This window comes from Anser brachyrhynchus (genome assembly GCF_964034855.1).
Source record: "Anser brachyrhynchus genome assembly, chromosome: 3".
Classification (NCBI taxonomy): Eukaryota; Metazoa; Chordata; class Aves; order Anseriformes; family Anatidae; genus Anser; species Anser brachyrhynchus.
The window spans coordinates 54,013,656-54,028,591 of record NC_137696.1 but is presented as its reverse complement, the minus strand read 5'-3'; the positions used below and the strand labels follow the sequence as shown (position 1 = coordinate 54,028,591).

At 46.3% G+C, this 14,936-nt stretch overlaps 1 protein-coding gene across 3 annotated transcripts; it reads right to left on the bottom strand.

Annotated features, from left to right (window-relative positions):
- Positions 1-1,654: 1,654 nt before the first annotated feature.
- On the bottom strand, positions 1,655-14,708 carry LOC308192539 (solute carrier family 22 member 2-like). Of its 3 annotated transcripts, XM_080586207.1 has the most exons (11): positions 14,203-14,708; positions 12,797-12,900; positions 8,607-8,761; positions 7,569-7,737; positions 6,683-6,797; positions 6,016-6,122; positions 5,635-5,849; positions 3,849-3,957; positions 3,202-3,314; positions 2,567-2,666; positions 1,655-1,859 (listed from the first exon to the last, which is right to left on the bottom strand). In XM_080586207.1, exons 1-11 carry the CDS (start codon positions 14,611-14,613, stop codon positions 1,793-1,795), a joined length of 1,665 nt encoding a protein of 554 aa, XP_080442333.1. In that variant the 5' UTR covers positions 14,614-14,708; the 3' UTR covers positions 1,655-1,792. The 3 variants fall into 3 exon arrangements, with proteins under 3 accessions (XP_080442333.1, XP_080442332.1, XP_080442334.1); XM_080586206.1 differs by lacking the exon at positions 1,655-1,859 and having other exon boundaries at positions 2,305-2,666; positions 14,203-14,706; XM_080586208.1 differs by lacking the exons at positions 1,655-1,859; positions 14,203-14,708 and adding an exon at positions 13,196-13,508 and having other exon boundaries at positions 2,305-2,666.
- Between the last annotated feature and the right edge of the window lie 228 nt (positions 14,709-14,936).

Genomic DNA, 14,936 nt, shown 5'->3' with positions numbered 1-14,936 from the left:
CACTGCCCTGCTGCAGCAGGAGCTGCGGAGGTGGCAGCTTCTTCGCTTCCACGCCTTCGCTTCTGCAGCCACCTGCGAGTTATAATGGCACTTTGCTCTTGGTGGCATCATTGATAAAGCAGTGTTGTGCCAGCTCCTGTTCCCCGTAGCAGCAGCCGGGCCCAGCTCTGTGCCACGGCTGTACCTGGAGCCCAGGAACCACTGAAAAACCGCAGTGCAAGGAGACTGTGCCTGGGAAGAACATAATGTCTCCATTTTCAGGCTACTCATGAGCCTACAGTAGCCGAGTTTTGGAAAGAATTGCTGTTTAATTCATAACTGTTGGATAAAAAGTTTCTGGTATTCTCCCTGGCATTGTCTGAGAGACAGTGTGACTGTGGATGTGGTCTAGGGCAGCAGTCCCTAAGTACTCCTCTTGTCCTCTGCTGTTGCTTTCAGCACCAGCATCCAAACATCCCAGTGCTGGCATAGCTGCAATTTGGAGACTTCACTGCTAATTTTATCCTTTCGAACAGGCCTCTGTAGTCTATCAGAGACTCATTAAGGGTTATTGTCTGGAAGCTATGATCTTAATGTGGTTGTTTTGTCAAGGTGGTCTTGTGTGCATCCCGTGGTTTTCTGCCAATTCATGGGTCACTGAAAAGCTTATGTCATTTCCAGCTCCTGTTATAGCGTGATCAAAGCTGTAACTGTGCTAGATTGTGCTTGAGCTTGCTCCAGTCCAATCCCTACTGTATACACTTGTCACATTTCATTCAGTGTATTAGTAAAAAAATATGAATAAATCAGGCCTCTTCCCAGAACTGGGGCTGGTTAGGAGACAAACTCAACTCCACAGAACATATGCAAGCTGCTGAACATGATGTGAACCACATTGCTAGGGGATCCTAGTGACTACAGAGAGCACCTTCAACTTTAAGCCCTACAGCAGAGATTTTCTGGCATGTTATTCGTGGAGATCTCCTTAGAAAGCCAGACCCTTTGTGGCTCATTTTCCCCTTAGTCCTGAGCCATGTCCTGAGGCTCTGCTGCCTGCAGCTCCTCTTTGCCTTGCTTATCATTTTCCAGTTTATCTAACAGTCAAGTTCTGTGATGCTAAAGCTTAAAAGCCAGTCTGGACTTATAAGTATTTATAATTTTTTTACTTAGATCTCCAGAAGAGGAGGGATCACGTAGGTAGGAAGAGATGCTTCTGAATGCCCCTGGGCTCCACGAGCATGCTCTGCAGAGGTGCTCGCTGTGGGGTGGCTGGAACTGAATCTGCTGAGCATCAGGAGACTTGGACAAATAGTACCAAGGTTTTCAGGAGTGTAGGGGGCGCACGGCAGTAAATCAGCTACGGTCTACATGCTTGCTTTCATGTAAAATCAGATATAGTGCGTGGGGGGGTTGTGAGCACAAATACACTACTGCTTGCTACAGAAATGAACTGCAAGTGAGCAGCCCAAAGGACTGCTTTTTTGTTTTGTTTGCTATAATTAAAAAAAAAATTAGAATTCCTTCATGATAGTCCTGCCCACGTTGCAAGAGTCACTGCTGCCGGATGGCCAGGGACACCAGAAGCATGAAAGTGCCCAGAAGGTAGAGAAATTCAGGGAAGAATGGTCCATGAGGGGCTGAAGTAGAAATCCAGGAAGCTAATGTGTAGCTTGGGAGCAGCTCTGGCTGCTGGCAGTGCACAAGCAAGCCGGGAAAGAGCTGACTCTGTTCAGCTCTTCCCTCAGTGCTGGGTGGGGGCTGTTCTGCTGCCCTCTGCCCAGGCAAAGGCAGGTCTGGGGCAAAGCGGGTCCTTTTACTTGGGAGTGGCTTTTGAAGTCAGAACTTGGAGATAAATCATATTTTCTTTTCGTCTCTTTTGCCTGCAGAAGGAATAAGGGAAAGACAGATGAAGCTCTGGGTGGCAAAGAGCATGATCCACTAAGTAATCCATATGCTCACATTCACTGAAAACTAAATGTAATGGTTATCTCATCACGGGCAGTTTTTCAGATGAGGTCAGGTTATTTCAAAGAGAGCAGAAAGAGAAGTAATTTGGAGATCTTCTCTGGCCTTGCTGCAGCTGCATGGCTGTCTGAAAATCGTATCAACGGGTCCATTAGTAACTTTGGCATTTCCTACTGGAAGAGCTGTTATTCTAGGTGCTTTCTGAAGTAATGTCTGGTTGTGTAGCTGTATGTGTGGACTTACTAACTTATCTTAGAGACAGCCTCTTCCTGTCCTACCCTGTGCCACATTGCCATTCCTTTCTGGCCAGGTCCTATAGAGCCCCCAACTCAGGGCTCCTGAGCTCTGCCCAGGATTTAGCATCTCTGTGGCCTTTTCCAGCTTGGAGGAACCACTTCTAGCTGCTCCCTTTCTGGCTTGTCCCTTTCCTGCCCCACATATTTTTCTCCATCCGTCTGTCTCCATCCTCTTTGCTCCCTTCCCTCTCCAAGTCTCTCTGTACTGTCAGTGAAGCACCAAGGCACCCTGGTGACGAATAGTGACAAGACAGTTTTCCTTCCCAGGTCTTGCTGATGCGAAGGAGAGCTGCCCTGCCCCATGGGGCCTGTGCTCCGTGTCGTACCTGTGCATGTTTTCGGCATCTTCAAGGGTCTCAGGCAGAGCTTTTCCCTTGGTCTCAGGTAGGAGCAGAACCAAGCCGCCACCGATGAAAGCGATCACAGCTGCAGAGACAGCAAGAGCCAGAGTTGCAAGGGCAATGCAACTTCTAAGTTGCTAACTAATTCTAACTGAGACACAGCTGCCCCAGTGGTTGAATAAGGGCTCCTCAAAGTGGTAATAACACTTGGCTGTTTGTCTATGTGATGCTCATTTCTCAGAGTAATTGCAGTCACCTCTGATGGGGCAATGGAGGTGTGGAGAGCCACCCTGGCCCATAGGCCCACAGGCAGTCTGCCTCCCTTCTCCCTTGTTCACGCATAGGAAACAGGTTTTGGCTGCATTTGTTCAGCTGGCGTGGGATGGGGGTGATGCTGGCTGCCATCCCTACTTTTGGCTAATTCGGACATGAAATAAAGGTTGCTATCAGCCCCCCTGTCCCATTTTGTCTTCTGTTTAGTTTTAGACCCTGCTATGTGCATCTGTACACACATAGGTGTGTGAGCATTTTTTTTCAACACTTTTTTTTACAGGAAGGAAATAGGTCTTCAGACTCACTGATCTAGGCTGTGGCAAAGCAACAGGTCTCGTAGCTCTTACCAAAGACAACCAGGGGCAGCTCATGCCAGAGCTCTGCAAATCTGTACACGATGAAGGGTGTTATGATCCCACCGAGGTCGCACATGGACGAGCAGGCCAGCACTCCCAGGTTCCTGGAAAGGGTGCAGGCAAGGCTTTGGGCAAAAGCTCATTAACATCTCTCCCCCAGTACAGGGCTCATTTTGCCCTATAATGACGGAGAGATGTTAATGAGCATTTGACCACAGGTTCATCGAACTGCACTAAAAGAGGAGCCTGGAGGATGTCTGGGAAGGTTTCTTACATACCCCATCAGGCAACCACAGGCTCAGGAAAACAGCCCTATGTTTTCTCGTAGAATCAGTTAGGTTGGAAAAGACCTCTGAGATCATCTACTCCTACCTCCTCACAAGGAATCTCTTCTGCAGCTCCCCACGGTGTGTTTGCTGATGGGAACAGCTTGCTTGTGAGCTTTTAGTTTTAAATGATGCTTCTGCCATTTGACAGGACATCTGTAAAGCTGATCCGTAAGATCCCAGAAGTCCTTTTTCCACAGTAGGCATTGTTGAGGTCCAAATCGTGACTCTACCAAGTCTTTACAGTAGTCTCAAGTGGATACATGGGAACACCTGCTGCTTTTAGCCCCTAACAGAAGATGGTGCACTTACCTGAGAAAAGTGGGATACAGCTCAGGGTTTACCAAGCAAACCATTTCATAGCACATGGTAATTCCCATCCTTCCCAGGCAAGCTGCGGTCATTTTAAGCCAATAAAGAGCTGGAAAGATATTATGCACGTTTACGTTGGAATATAAAACTGCATTTTATTCTTAACATAAAACAGCATTAAAGATTTAATTTTAGGAAAGAGTAATTTTACTGGCATGAAATGTCATGAAGACAGCACGTGACTGTGTTCTGTTTCATTCATTAAAGAACTTATAACATTATTGTCTTGTGATTCAAACAAATCTGAGACTGTCAAAGAGAGGAGATGTTGGTGATAAAAAGTAATTTGGTTTGTCCAGTGTATTAACCGAAAGCTTATACAAAGCCACCATTTCCTGCTTGCAATAAAACTAAACAGAGCACAGCTGCTTTTTCTTTCTTTCTTTCTTTCTTTCTTTCTTTCTTTCTTTCTTTCTTTCTTTCTTTCTTTCTTTCTTTCTTTCTTTCTTTCTTTCTTTTTCTTTTTCTTTTTTTTTAACTGAAGCATTGAAATCTTTGAAATTAGCACTGAAATCTGCTAATTTGCAAGATACTCTGTACTTTTGCACAGAGACTTCTGATGGCTTTTAGACGGGGCAAGCTTGTGCTGTCCCCTTTCTCTCTTGGTGCGTGCTCTGTAATTGCTTTCGCACCTGGACATGCAGGCGTCTGTTGCCAACAAATGAGTATCCCAGCCCTGCACTGGGTGTCAGTCCGGGACGCTGCTGTGTTCCCTTTGGGTCCTTTGATCCCAACCTGATCTTAGGTTGTGTTTTCAGCGGTTTTGGCAACTAGTATATATGCAGCACTGAGTTTCTTCCTCATCTACCCAGCTGAGGGATGCACCCAGCCCTCGGCAGCATTTCACCAGCTGATAGCTGCTGATAACCCCTTCCTCAGACCCCCTCTAGAGCCATGCCACTGGCTGCTGCTGCATGTGGTTGGCATCGACTGCAGCTGTGGGCAGCAGCTGCGGGCTCCCACCCCAGCAAAGCACATCAGACCCATCTGTGCCTCTGCAGTCCCCAGCCGCTTGTTAAAGTGTCCACTGTCTGAATGCGTTGCTTTTTTTTTCTGCCTATGACATTTTTCCGTAACACTTTGTGGTTTCTGTCCTTGTCCCTCCATGAACTGATAGTTGTTTGGCACTGCAACTTCTGTGGTTTCAGCCTAATTATACTCCACAAAGAGAAAGGAAAGATGTTTCTTTCAGTAGCCATCGAGGGACGCATTTCTTTGAGGCTCTGGCCTTGCAGAGAATGCCCAGCTGAATACACACCAAGTGCCTGTCACCGTGGTTGCTCAACATCCTACACTGATGGCAGCAGCACTGCAGAAAGCACTTACTGTACCCAGATGGTGTCTAAGTGTGTGTGCACCCCTATAGTTTTCCTTTTTAGAAATGGAAAACAGGGATTTGGGGATGAACACCCAGAACTGTGCATTTAAATTGAAATTTTAAGCTAGACAAAAATCATAGACTTAGCATGGCATTCCTCAGGTCTAGCACCTGGAGACTTGCTATCTGATTTGATGCCATTTTGGAAATGTTCACCCCATTTCTCAAGCCTCTCATTAGCTGGTGTAAATGGTGGTGCTGGGACATACATGAGCTTTTACAGTATTTCTCTTCACTGGATCACAACACTGACATGGTCTAGGTTCACAAAGATTGCTTTCTGTTTCCAGAGCAATAATAAGGAGATAGGGAGAGAACTCATTGACCAAGGAGGTCCGAGTGACTCACTGTCTGGGACTAAAGCTGTAACAAGGCAGGCGCCACCCGTCAGCACATTTGCCACAGCCCACGGGTAGCGACGGCCGATGCGATCCACTGTCAGCAAGAGGATGAAGGCAGCTGGGAACTCAACAAGGGCAGAATAGAGGAAATCCAGGTAGATGTTCCCACTGGCTATTCCCATGTGCATGATGAGCCCCTGGTAGAGGACGGAGCTCGTGAACCTAGGCAGAGAACAGGGTGCAGTTGAAGCCAAACTCTTTGGGAGAGAGTTTGTGCAAAGAACTCAGATTTGCAGCTGGTCAGGAGCAAAACAGGCTTAAATCAATGATGACAATTCAAGGCACTGAATACAACACCTCCGTCTGGGCTGCAAAACCATTTCCTTACCAACTGTACATCAAGATGCACGTGTGCTTTCTTATCTGAGGTGTCCTGACCAGGTCTAGAAATGAAGGTTTCAGCTTTTCTCCATCGTCGTCCTCAGATTTGAGATGCTGAGAGCACAAGCAAGAGAAGGATACGAGATTAGAGTGGGCAGGGGAGAGGGTGGTGAGCTCTGCAAGGATATTTTCCTCTGGATTAATGGGAAAATGAGGGAATTGATTTGCCAGTTATGAAACTGAAGGGAAAATAACTTCTCCAAAGTGTTTTAGGGAAAGGCAACATGAATATTTATGTAGACAGTCCTCATGTCTGTGCAGCCACGTGTATGAGGCTGTTGCATGGCATGAAGCAGCAACTTAAAAAACAATGAATGAGGATGTCTTGGACTGTTCAGTCATGAGACTGGGAGAGTTTACAGTGTGTTGATTGGTACTAATTAGAGAAAGAATGTTCCTTCTCTGCTGGCTACTTTTGCAAGCCTCTCCTCTCAAACATGCTCTGTTAGGGTCCTTGGCAGTCAAAGAGAAGAACTTGTTTTATTTAGGGAACTGCTGTCCTTCTGGTCACTGAGCTGCTCCCTGCTCTAAGCCCTAAGCAATCTTAAACTTAGAACATTGTTTGCCCTGAGCTTTGCATACATATTTGCTTTCAGCAAATGTAGTGCAGTCACCTGGAACGAGAGAGGTAGTTTCTTCTTATTTCCCTTGGCAATGCGCTTAATAACTTCCATGGCTTTGTCATTTTGCTTTTGAGTTATCAGCCACCTGGGGGACTCAGACAGACACCTGCAACACACAAGCATGACATCTACAAGGCAGGAAAATGCATTTTTCTGTTAGACATAAAATGAAAATGGAACTGAATTTCTCATGCTAGGGTCCTACAGTATACTGAATACCTGTGAGCGGTATTGAACTTAATGGTATTTGTGGCTGTCAGTGATTGTGTTCTGATTTGGGCTCCACTTGGATGATGACTTGGCCTGATTTTTTGTTTTAGTTATTTTTTCAATGTTAAAACAATTTCATGACATTTTGGAAACATTCTTCTAAGGTAGATTGTGTTGATATGTTTTAGAAATGGCTCGCGGTCTGTAGGTACTAAAAGAACATCTGTAAAACTGATAAACTGATCCTTAAGCTCTTCCGTGTTAAAAATAAACTTAAAAAAAATTCCCCAATCTGGTTATGAAACTTTCTAGGGAAAATTGTCACTTTTTTTTTTTTTTTTTACAAATAATCAACTAGATGGTGTTAAAAACAAAGCAAATTTAATTAATGATTAAAAGATCCCACTTTTCACAGTACCTAGAAGTACTTTTCAAAAGCCAATGATTTCTTATTTTGTGATGGGTGGCAAGGCCTCCAAACACAGACACATTACTGTGTGTAGTCCCGTGCTCTCAGGTGGCTCATGCCAGATCTGGTCAGATGTTGCCTTGGAAGTCCTACCAAAGGCAACAGTCCTCTGCAAAGCAGCTTCAGCTTCCAGGTGCAGTCCCCGGCTTTTATCTGCTCGGCTTGGAGTTGCTGGGAGCTGCAACACTGGGGACTTACCAATAGTAGAGCAGGAAGAAGAAATTGGGCAGGGTGACAGCGAGCTGAAGCCACCTCCAGTGCTGGAGCACGTAAGCCACAGCAGTGAAGATGAGCAGCCCCACGGTGAAGGCCAGCTGGTAGATAACGCCCACGGTCCTCCGGAAGCTTAAGCCAACAAATTCCGCAGCTGCAAAAATAATGTTACGTGAAGCACAGGGAAAACATGTGGGGCTGGGGAGCTGGGGGAAGGGAGCTGCCACTGGCTGCACGATGTGGAGCCCCCGCAGCACAGTGTGGGGGTATGGGTATGGATGGAAAAACACAGCAGGATGGGGTATGGGCTGTGGGCTTGGTCTTTGCCACTGCTCTGAGTTTCTAGGAGGTGTCATTTGCTCTGCTTTGGAGGTGGCCACAGCTGGGGCTGCCCATGAAGTCTCCACCATCCAGCTGGGGACTTGGTCTCTGCCTCCAGGGGTGTCAGGGCTCACCCATAACACGTGCAAAGACAGATTTCTCCCTCCTTCTCCTGGCTGAGGACTGTCTGGGAACAGAAGCAGTCTGCCTCACCCTGCTGGGCTGCAGCAAAAGCCATTTTGGCACAACGTCTGCGAAACATGAACGTTGTCTCTCACAGCACTGCTGCTGCTGCCTTTCCTGCAAAAGTGGTGGGTATCTCTGCAGCATTTCCAGTTCTTGTATCTAGACTTTGTCCTCCATTTTGACACGTGACTCTTCAGGTACAAACACTCCCTAGTTTCTATAGCCACCTCCCAATTATTATGCTTATATGTACGAGCCGATGTAAGCTTTCCAGGAATATGATGTAGGCGCGATAACAAAGTGTGCAGGCCTGTAAACCCTCAGACAGACATCTCACAAAACAAAACACAGCTTGGCTCATAGACATCCGCTTTTGGCAGTTAATAGCACACGGTCCCTGTCTGCTCTGGCTATGCACAGATCCCTAAAAAATGGAGGGCCCAAGGTGAGGTGAGTCCTGCTGCTAAACCGGGGGGTCATGGCCGGAGGGTGTACTTGTGAGGTGCTGTAACTAACTCAGGACGTAGCCGGTCAGCCAGCCCCCCTTGCTGACCAGTCCCTGGACCAGACGGAAGACCACCGCCCACGTGTAGCTGGGTGCGAAGGCCATGAGAACCCCCGAGACCGAATTGACGAGGACTGTGATCAGGAGGCAGAGCTTGCGGCCAAACCTGCAGAAGGAAAGAAGAAAAAAAACAGAGGAAAGAAAGGCTCATCTCGTGGCTGCACAAAACCCCAGCTGAATGGTAGAGGCATTCCTCATGGATTGCTCATTACCTGTTGAAATAACGGGTGCTTTCTTCTGGCAGATTTTGTTCAAGGTGGTTTCTCAGGTACAAGGAGAGTGAAGGCTTATTAGCACCTGAAGTCCTGACCTGAGTAATAATTTACTGTTTTCTCATCTACTCAGTGACATTTTTAAGGAGCTGACCTCTCCTTCCCAAGGCACTTCTCTGTCCCTTTCCTCTCACTTGCCTTCACACCCAGTGGGCCCTCCCAGGGCACAGACCTGTGGAGAACAGCCCAGGTGCGAGGCACCCAAGAAGCCACCGTGCTTGCTTAGAAATGCCATTGCCACAGCAGTCTGAGCACTGGTATCTAACTGGTGGTGTGCGGAGTGGCCCAGGCCAGAAGCAAGACTAGGTAGAAAAGAAAGGTACTGTATCTCTTCAGAGATATGGTTGAAAAGGCGGACAACCACATGAGGGCTTCAGGGCCATGTCTGAGCACTGGAAAAATCAGAATTCATGACAGGACCATGCTCGTCTGTCTCAGTGGGAGGAAGGGGAGCATGTAGGAGCCACCGTCTTTGATTTAGTTTGCTTTGTTTTATTCCTGAGCTCTGGTAGTTTTCTAGTTTGCACAGGCTGGTGATGAATGCCAGCAGTCCACGTGGTGCTTTGGCAGAAAGCAAGCGCAACCTGCTTTGGCCAGGCTCCCCTGCTCACCCACCGCGCAGGCAGGGCTGGATGGAAAAACAAATGGTGTGAAGAAGCTGGAAATGGTCCCTGTCCCCCTTCTGCCCGCCTTTTTTTGAGTAGTGGTCTGGATATACTCTTCCCTTTACAGCATTTTTCGTCTTGATGGAAGCTCAGGGAACTTTTCCCATCCTTTTTTTTTTTTTTTTTCTTTTTTTTCAGGTCATTACTTACTTCTGGTTAATGACTTAGTTATTGAGTTTAAGAAATGCTCTGATGTAGCTCTTCAGCCCATCTTTCAAAGCTGCAATAGTTTTCATGTGTATAGTGTTTGATAACTGTTATCTTTACGTATTTTCTCAATAGCCTTTGCTACATGCTGAGCTTTTCTTGAAGGGGGTCTTGTACATCCCTATTTGTCATTCCCTGTATCACAGTGACTCACTGATAGTCAGGAATAGATTGTTTCCAAAAGAAACAAGCTTACTAGAGCACTGGGAAGGCATTTGTTCTCTAGCTGACAGAGACAAATATTCAGTTAGAAGTATGATTTATAAAAAACATTAAATTTGTCGATGTCCACTGACAAAAATAGTGTGATAATAAATGCCAGCCAAAATAAATGTCTTTAGTTCTCCACAATAACATGGGCAGATCAAATCTCTCATACTTTCCTTCTCTCATGAGTCTGACACACAGACATTTTTGACTCTTAAAGGCCGGCTCAAGAGAGCCTTATCAGACCATGAGAGAAGCCCTCTCCTGAGAAGACCTTTTCTCAGAACCCTGGCAATGAATGACAGACGTACAAACGCTGCATCTTAGCACTGACCTCGGCAGCTGTCTCAGGAAACAGGAGTGCCTTTTCCAAGACACCCATGCCTGGAAGTGTGCCCAGAGACTGATGAAGCAAATGTAAAGGTCTAATCCCTTTGGGAGAAGCATAGTTCGGACTTGAGAAGAGCTGATGAAACCTCCTTTTGAAGTACCTAAAATGTTCTCAGGAGTTGTCCTGAGTACATCAGGTTGCAGCAGTCTAAAGCACAGGAAAAACAGCACTCCATATGCACTCCTGATTTCTGATTAGGAGAGGATGGATATTTCAAACACAGAAGTTGGGCCTTTTTCCCATTCCATCTACTAAAATTGAATCTTCTGGGGTTGTTTTTGCCCTAAGCATAACTCTCTACGGGTATGAGATTTTGTTTAGCTCTTGGGTGCTTGTAGTGATTTAGGACCCCAGAGAACTGGGAGAGAGTGCCAATGAGTAGAGCAGCAGAAAACCCCTCAGCACTATGAAAACAAGCACTTGCATTATCTTAACATCAATGATACCCTACTCATGTCTTCTCATACTTTTGCCTGATAATAAGACGTGGTAAAAAGATTCTTCAGTGTTTTGACACAGAGAAAGCATTTCAGATATAATTTGCTGTGGGATTGAGGTTTCTGGTTTCCGTTGGTTCACATATCTATACGCTGCCAAGAAACGCCTTTGCTAGTTAATGTTATTGCTTAGTCCATCTCTGTCCTGGAAAGGGAATTTAAAGAGTAGCTCCTCTGATGGCCACAGGATCTGCTCACTGCTGTTTCATGTCCTATCATTCCTGGAAGAATGGCTGCTACATATCTTGTCCTTTGCTCCCATAAGCTGTGCCTTATTATTAAAGCATCAGTTCTGGGAAAACGGATGGAATACTTTCAAGTATGAAAGCCTCGAAAACTGGACAGAGAACAAGAGCTTTGTTTTCAGAGAAGAGAAGATTGTAGTTTTACAAATGTTTCTGGTGCAAAAAGAAAACAAGATTTTTCAAAATGTGTGAAGAAAAGCAAAAAAAAAATAGCTTCAGAATGTGAACCTTTATCCGTCAAATCACACAACGGACTCCAGCCCAGGCCTGAAGACTGGACATTGGGTCTTTATGGTAATTCTGCAACCATATGATATGTTTCACCTGAGAAAGCTTTCTGCCACAGGGGTAGCAGCACACAAGAGGTGGCCAGAAAGAGTTACTTTGATAAATTAGGATCTTCTGATGAAAAATGTTTAAGCATAAAGCTTTCAACATGCTCTGGTTCACAGACCGTAAGATAATGGTTTTCTGCAGACCGGGAAGTGGTCTGTCCAACCTATGCATAGATGAGCTTCTTTGTAAACATGTTCATCCATGTTGGGGGACAGCATGGGGGTAGCAGCTTTTTCCACAAAAATGGTGCTCGCGGCCTAACCAAAGATGTGTTTTCATACAACAAAACGTGATGTGGAACCAGCAAGACACACAGTCCCAACCTTAATATGTGACACTCTACAGAATTGCTATGGGTGACAGTGGTGCACCTTCCTGTTGGGTTTTCTTCTCTGCTTGGAGAAGGAAGGAAAGTGAAAAGAAGGGAGCTGTGGCAATATCTGTTCAGCAAAGTTGATTTTGGGGCCTGCTCAGCATGGCAGGAAAGGCTGTAGACATCAGCACTCATAAATTCTGAGAATTCAAGAAAAAAGAAAACACAAAAATATTGCTCCAAGATGGACTGGCAATGCTAGAGAAGGAAGCCTTTGTCTCATTGTTCAGCCCCCATTACCTTCACCTCTCCAAATTCCAGTCTCTCTTACTATTTTGCTAAAAAAAGTGTTGAACAAGAACAGGAAGGTCAGTGACAAACCATAAAATTTGTTCTGAGTGTAACCTAAAAAAAAAAAAAGTGGGCAGATATATGGCACAATGACATTTATCTCGGAAAAGAGAATGTGAGGGATAATAAAATCTAGACCCGGCTATGTATGCAGCCAGCTGAGAAAGGGATGGATCAAAGAAAATTTAGGAAGGAACAACTATTTCTATTTCTGCATTGACAAAACCACTCCTATTTTAAATCTGATTTATGGCCAGCTGGTTAGTGTTAAAATTAACGTGAAAAAAAAAATTATTACAAGATGGGCAAATAAATCTTGGTGCAGGAGTTACAATTTCATTTCAAACTCTGCGCTCCCATTGCAGTTTGCCACTGGAAAAGAAAACAAAATCTCTTCACTCCTAAGTATGCAAATTCTACACAAACCACTGGGAGAGTGAATGCCGTGACATTTCCATGAATTCCTGGATCACAACAGCCTTTGAAATCAAGGGCTTAGGAATCACAATCTACCCCTTTGTACGTGACACATGGGCCTTTTGTACCAAGTTCTGCGTGCACTCATTTCCTCCTTGAATCATACATGTGGTTCAGTGACATGGAGAAAACAAAACCAGAGGGAGCAGTTCATCTTACACCTGCCTGCACGCTACCTACCTGTCTGCCATGTAGCCGATGACCATGGAGCCAATAAAAAATCCAGCGTTTACACATGACTGAAAGAGGTCAAGCTTCCAGGAGTCCTCACACACCAGGTTAAACTGCAAGGGCAAGCACAGTTAGAAGAATGGGAATGTTCAACACAAACGATGGCTTGTTAAGGATGGGTAATGGAAGGAACCAATGGGAAAAAAATGAAAAGAAAAACAACAACAAAAAAGGATCTGAAAAAGAAGCTAATCTCTTATAAAAAACATCTGAAAGGCTTGTGCAGATTATCCCAGACCCCGCAGAAAAGTTACACCCTGGAAAATGATTACGCAATGACACATAAAGGGAGTGAGAAAGGCAGAGACTCTTTGAACAAACAAATGAAAAAGCTCAGAAAAATCTCACCCTCTCCTCCCCCACATCTGCCTGAAATCTGGAGGACACTTGCAGCACCATTTCCTTCATGGATGTCAAAGCCTGCTCCTCATCGTGTATCATCTCACTGTGTGAAAGCAGCATAGGGCACAAGGTGGTGGGGCCGCCGCCGTACCAGCGGAGGTCTGTGTGTACAGGGACTATAGGCAGAGGAGATCTCCATCTGTGGCTCTGCTCTGCCCTCAGATGACACTGCTCGTGGGTGAGGAGATGTTTTCCCAGCCTTGGCCAAACTGAATGAGTTGCAGCAGCTGGGAGAAGCCAGGCAGTTGGCCAGATGTAAATATCATAAAGGTCAAAGAGGAGTCTTTAGTAAATCCCCGAGCTCCTTGTTGGAGCCTTCATCCAGGCTTGTGTGTGACAGGCGAAGAGGTCCCAGCGTAGCTGAGATCTGCCAGCTGGAGTCTTTCTTTTGTGGCTTTGCAGCACCTTGAAGCACGCTGCCGTGAGCTCTGGCAGGGGCGAGCTGAGTGCTCCTCACTGGCACCAGCAAAAAGCCCAGGCTTTGACCGACTCACTGCGGTGAAAGGGAACTCTGTAACCTCCTTCTGATTTACAACTGGCAGGCTGTCAACCCACACCGAAGGGGGGGGAAGGCACACTGAGGTTAACATCTCTGCAGCAGTGTTTTCTTTTGGGAGACGGGAATGATGCTGCTTTTTTTTTTTTTAACCTCAAGGATTCCTCCAAGGAGGAGGAACTCAGACATTGCAGCCTCCAGGACAATCACCTGTTTTTAAAACAAGGCTCTGCCTGTAGGATGCTCTGGAAAAGCAAAGTTCACAGCTGCTGCGCACTGCTGAACCTGCAGAAGCAATCTGCACTGTTTGGTGGGAAAAAAGTAAAACTCTATTTTTACGATGTATGGAAATACTAAATCACGAGTAACCAGAATTCAGCCTGGAAACCTTATTTCGCCTCCTCTTTCTAACCTGCTGTTAACCAAGAGCGATCGTGTCGGATGAACCGTGCCTTACCTCGGTGACAAGCGAGGTCCCTGGGTAGTCGTAGAGCCACCCGTCCTGGCAGGGGCTGAGGGGGACGGAGCTCCGGTTGCCCGCGAGGCTGCCCAGGGGGTCGGTGCAGCTGAGGCCCGTCGCGTTCCAGTCCACGTCGTACCTCCTGCAGCGGCTGCCGAAAGCGGCCCCGTGGCCGCCCCACTCGGGCACGGTGTGGTTCAGCTGCTCCGCCAGGCTCCAGCCGCAGCGCCGGCTCAGCTCCGCCACGCCGGGGCTGAAGCAGCGGTGCTCGGGGGTGAACCCGAAGAAGACGACACCCACGTAAATGGGAGTGAAGGCGGCAGAGAGCAAACATAGGATGAAAAAGGTTTGCTTTTGGAACCTGCCAAATTCGCCGATCTCCTCTAAAATGTCATCCAGGGTTGGCATCTTCCTCTGTTGCAGCTCATTAAAATATCTAACTGCGGCTTTTCACTGCTTTTGCCTTTGCTGTGAGCTTAAATCACAGCTGAAGTGTTTGTTCAAAACCCACGAACCAATAATTAAAGAAAATGGTCAATCGTCAAGCCATGCATTGCAACCTTTGTCTCTCAAATGCCCCTTCTAAACAAACTTTGGTTCTCATGTTTTGGCCTTCTTTTGTTGCTTTATTTTGTATGTGGCAGGCTTGAAATACAAGAGTTGGTGTCCTACCTTATGACCATTTCAAGTCATTGACAGTCTGTCAGTGCACAGTATGGGGCAGGCAATGA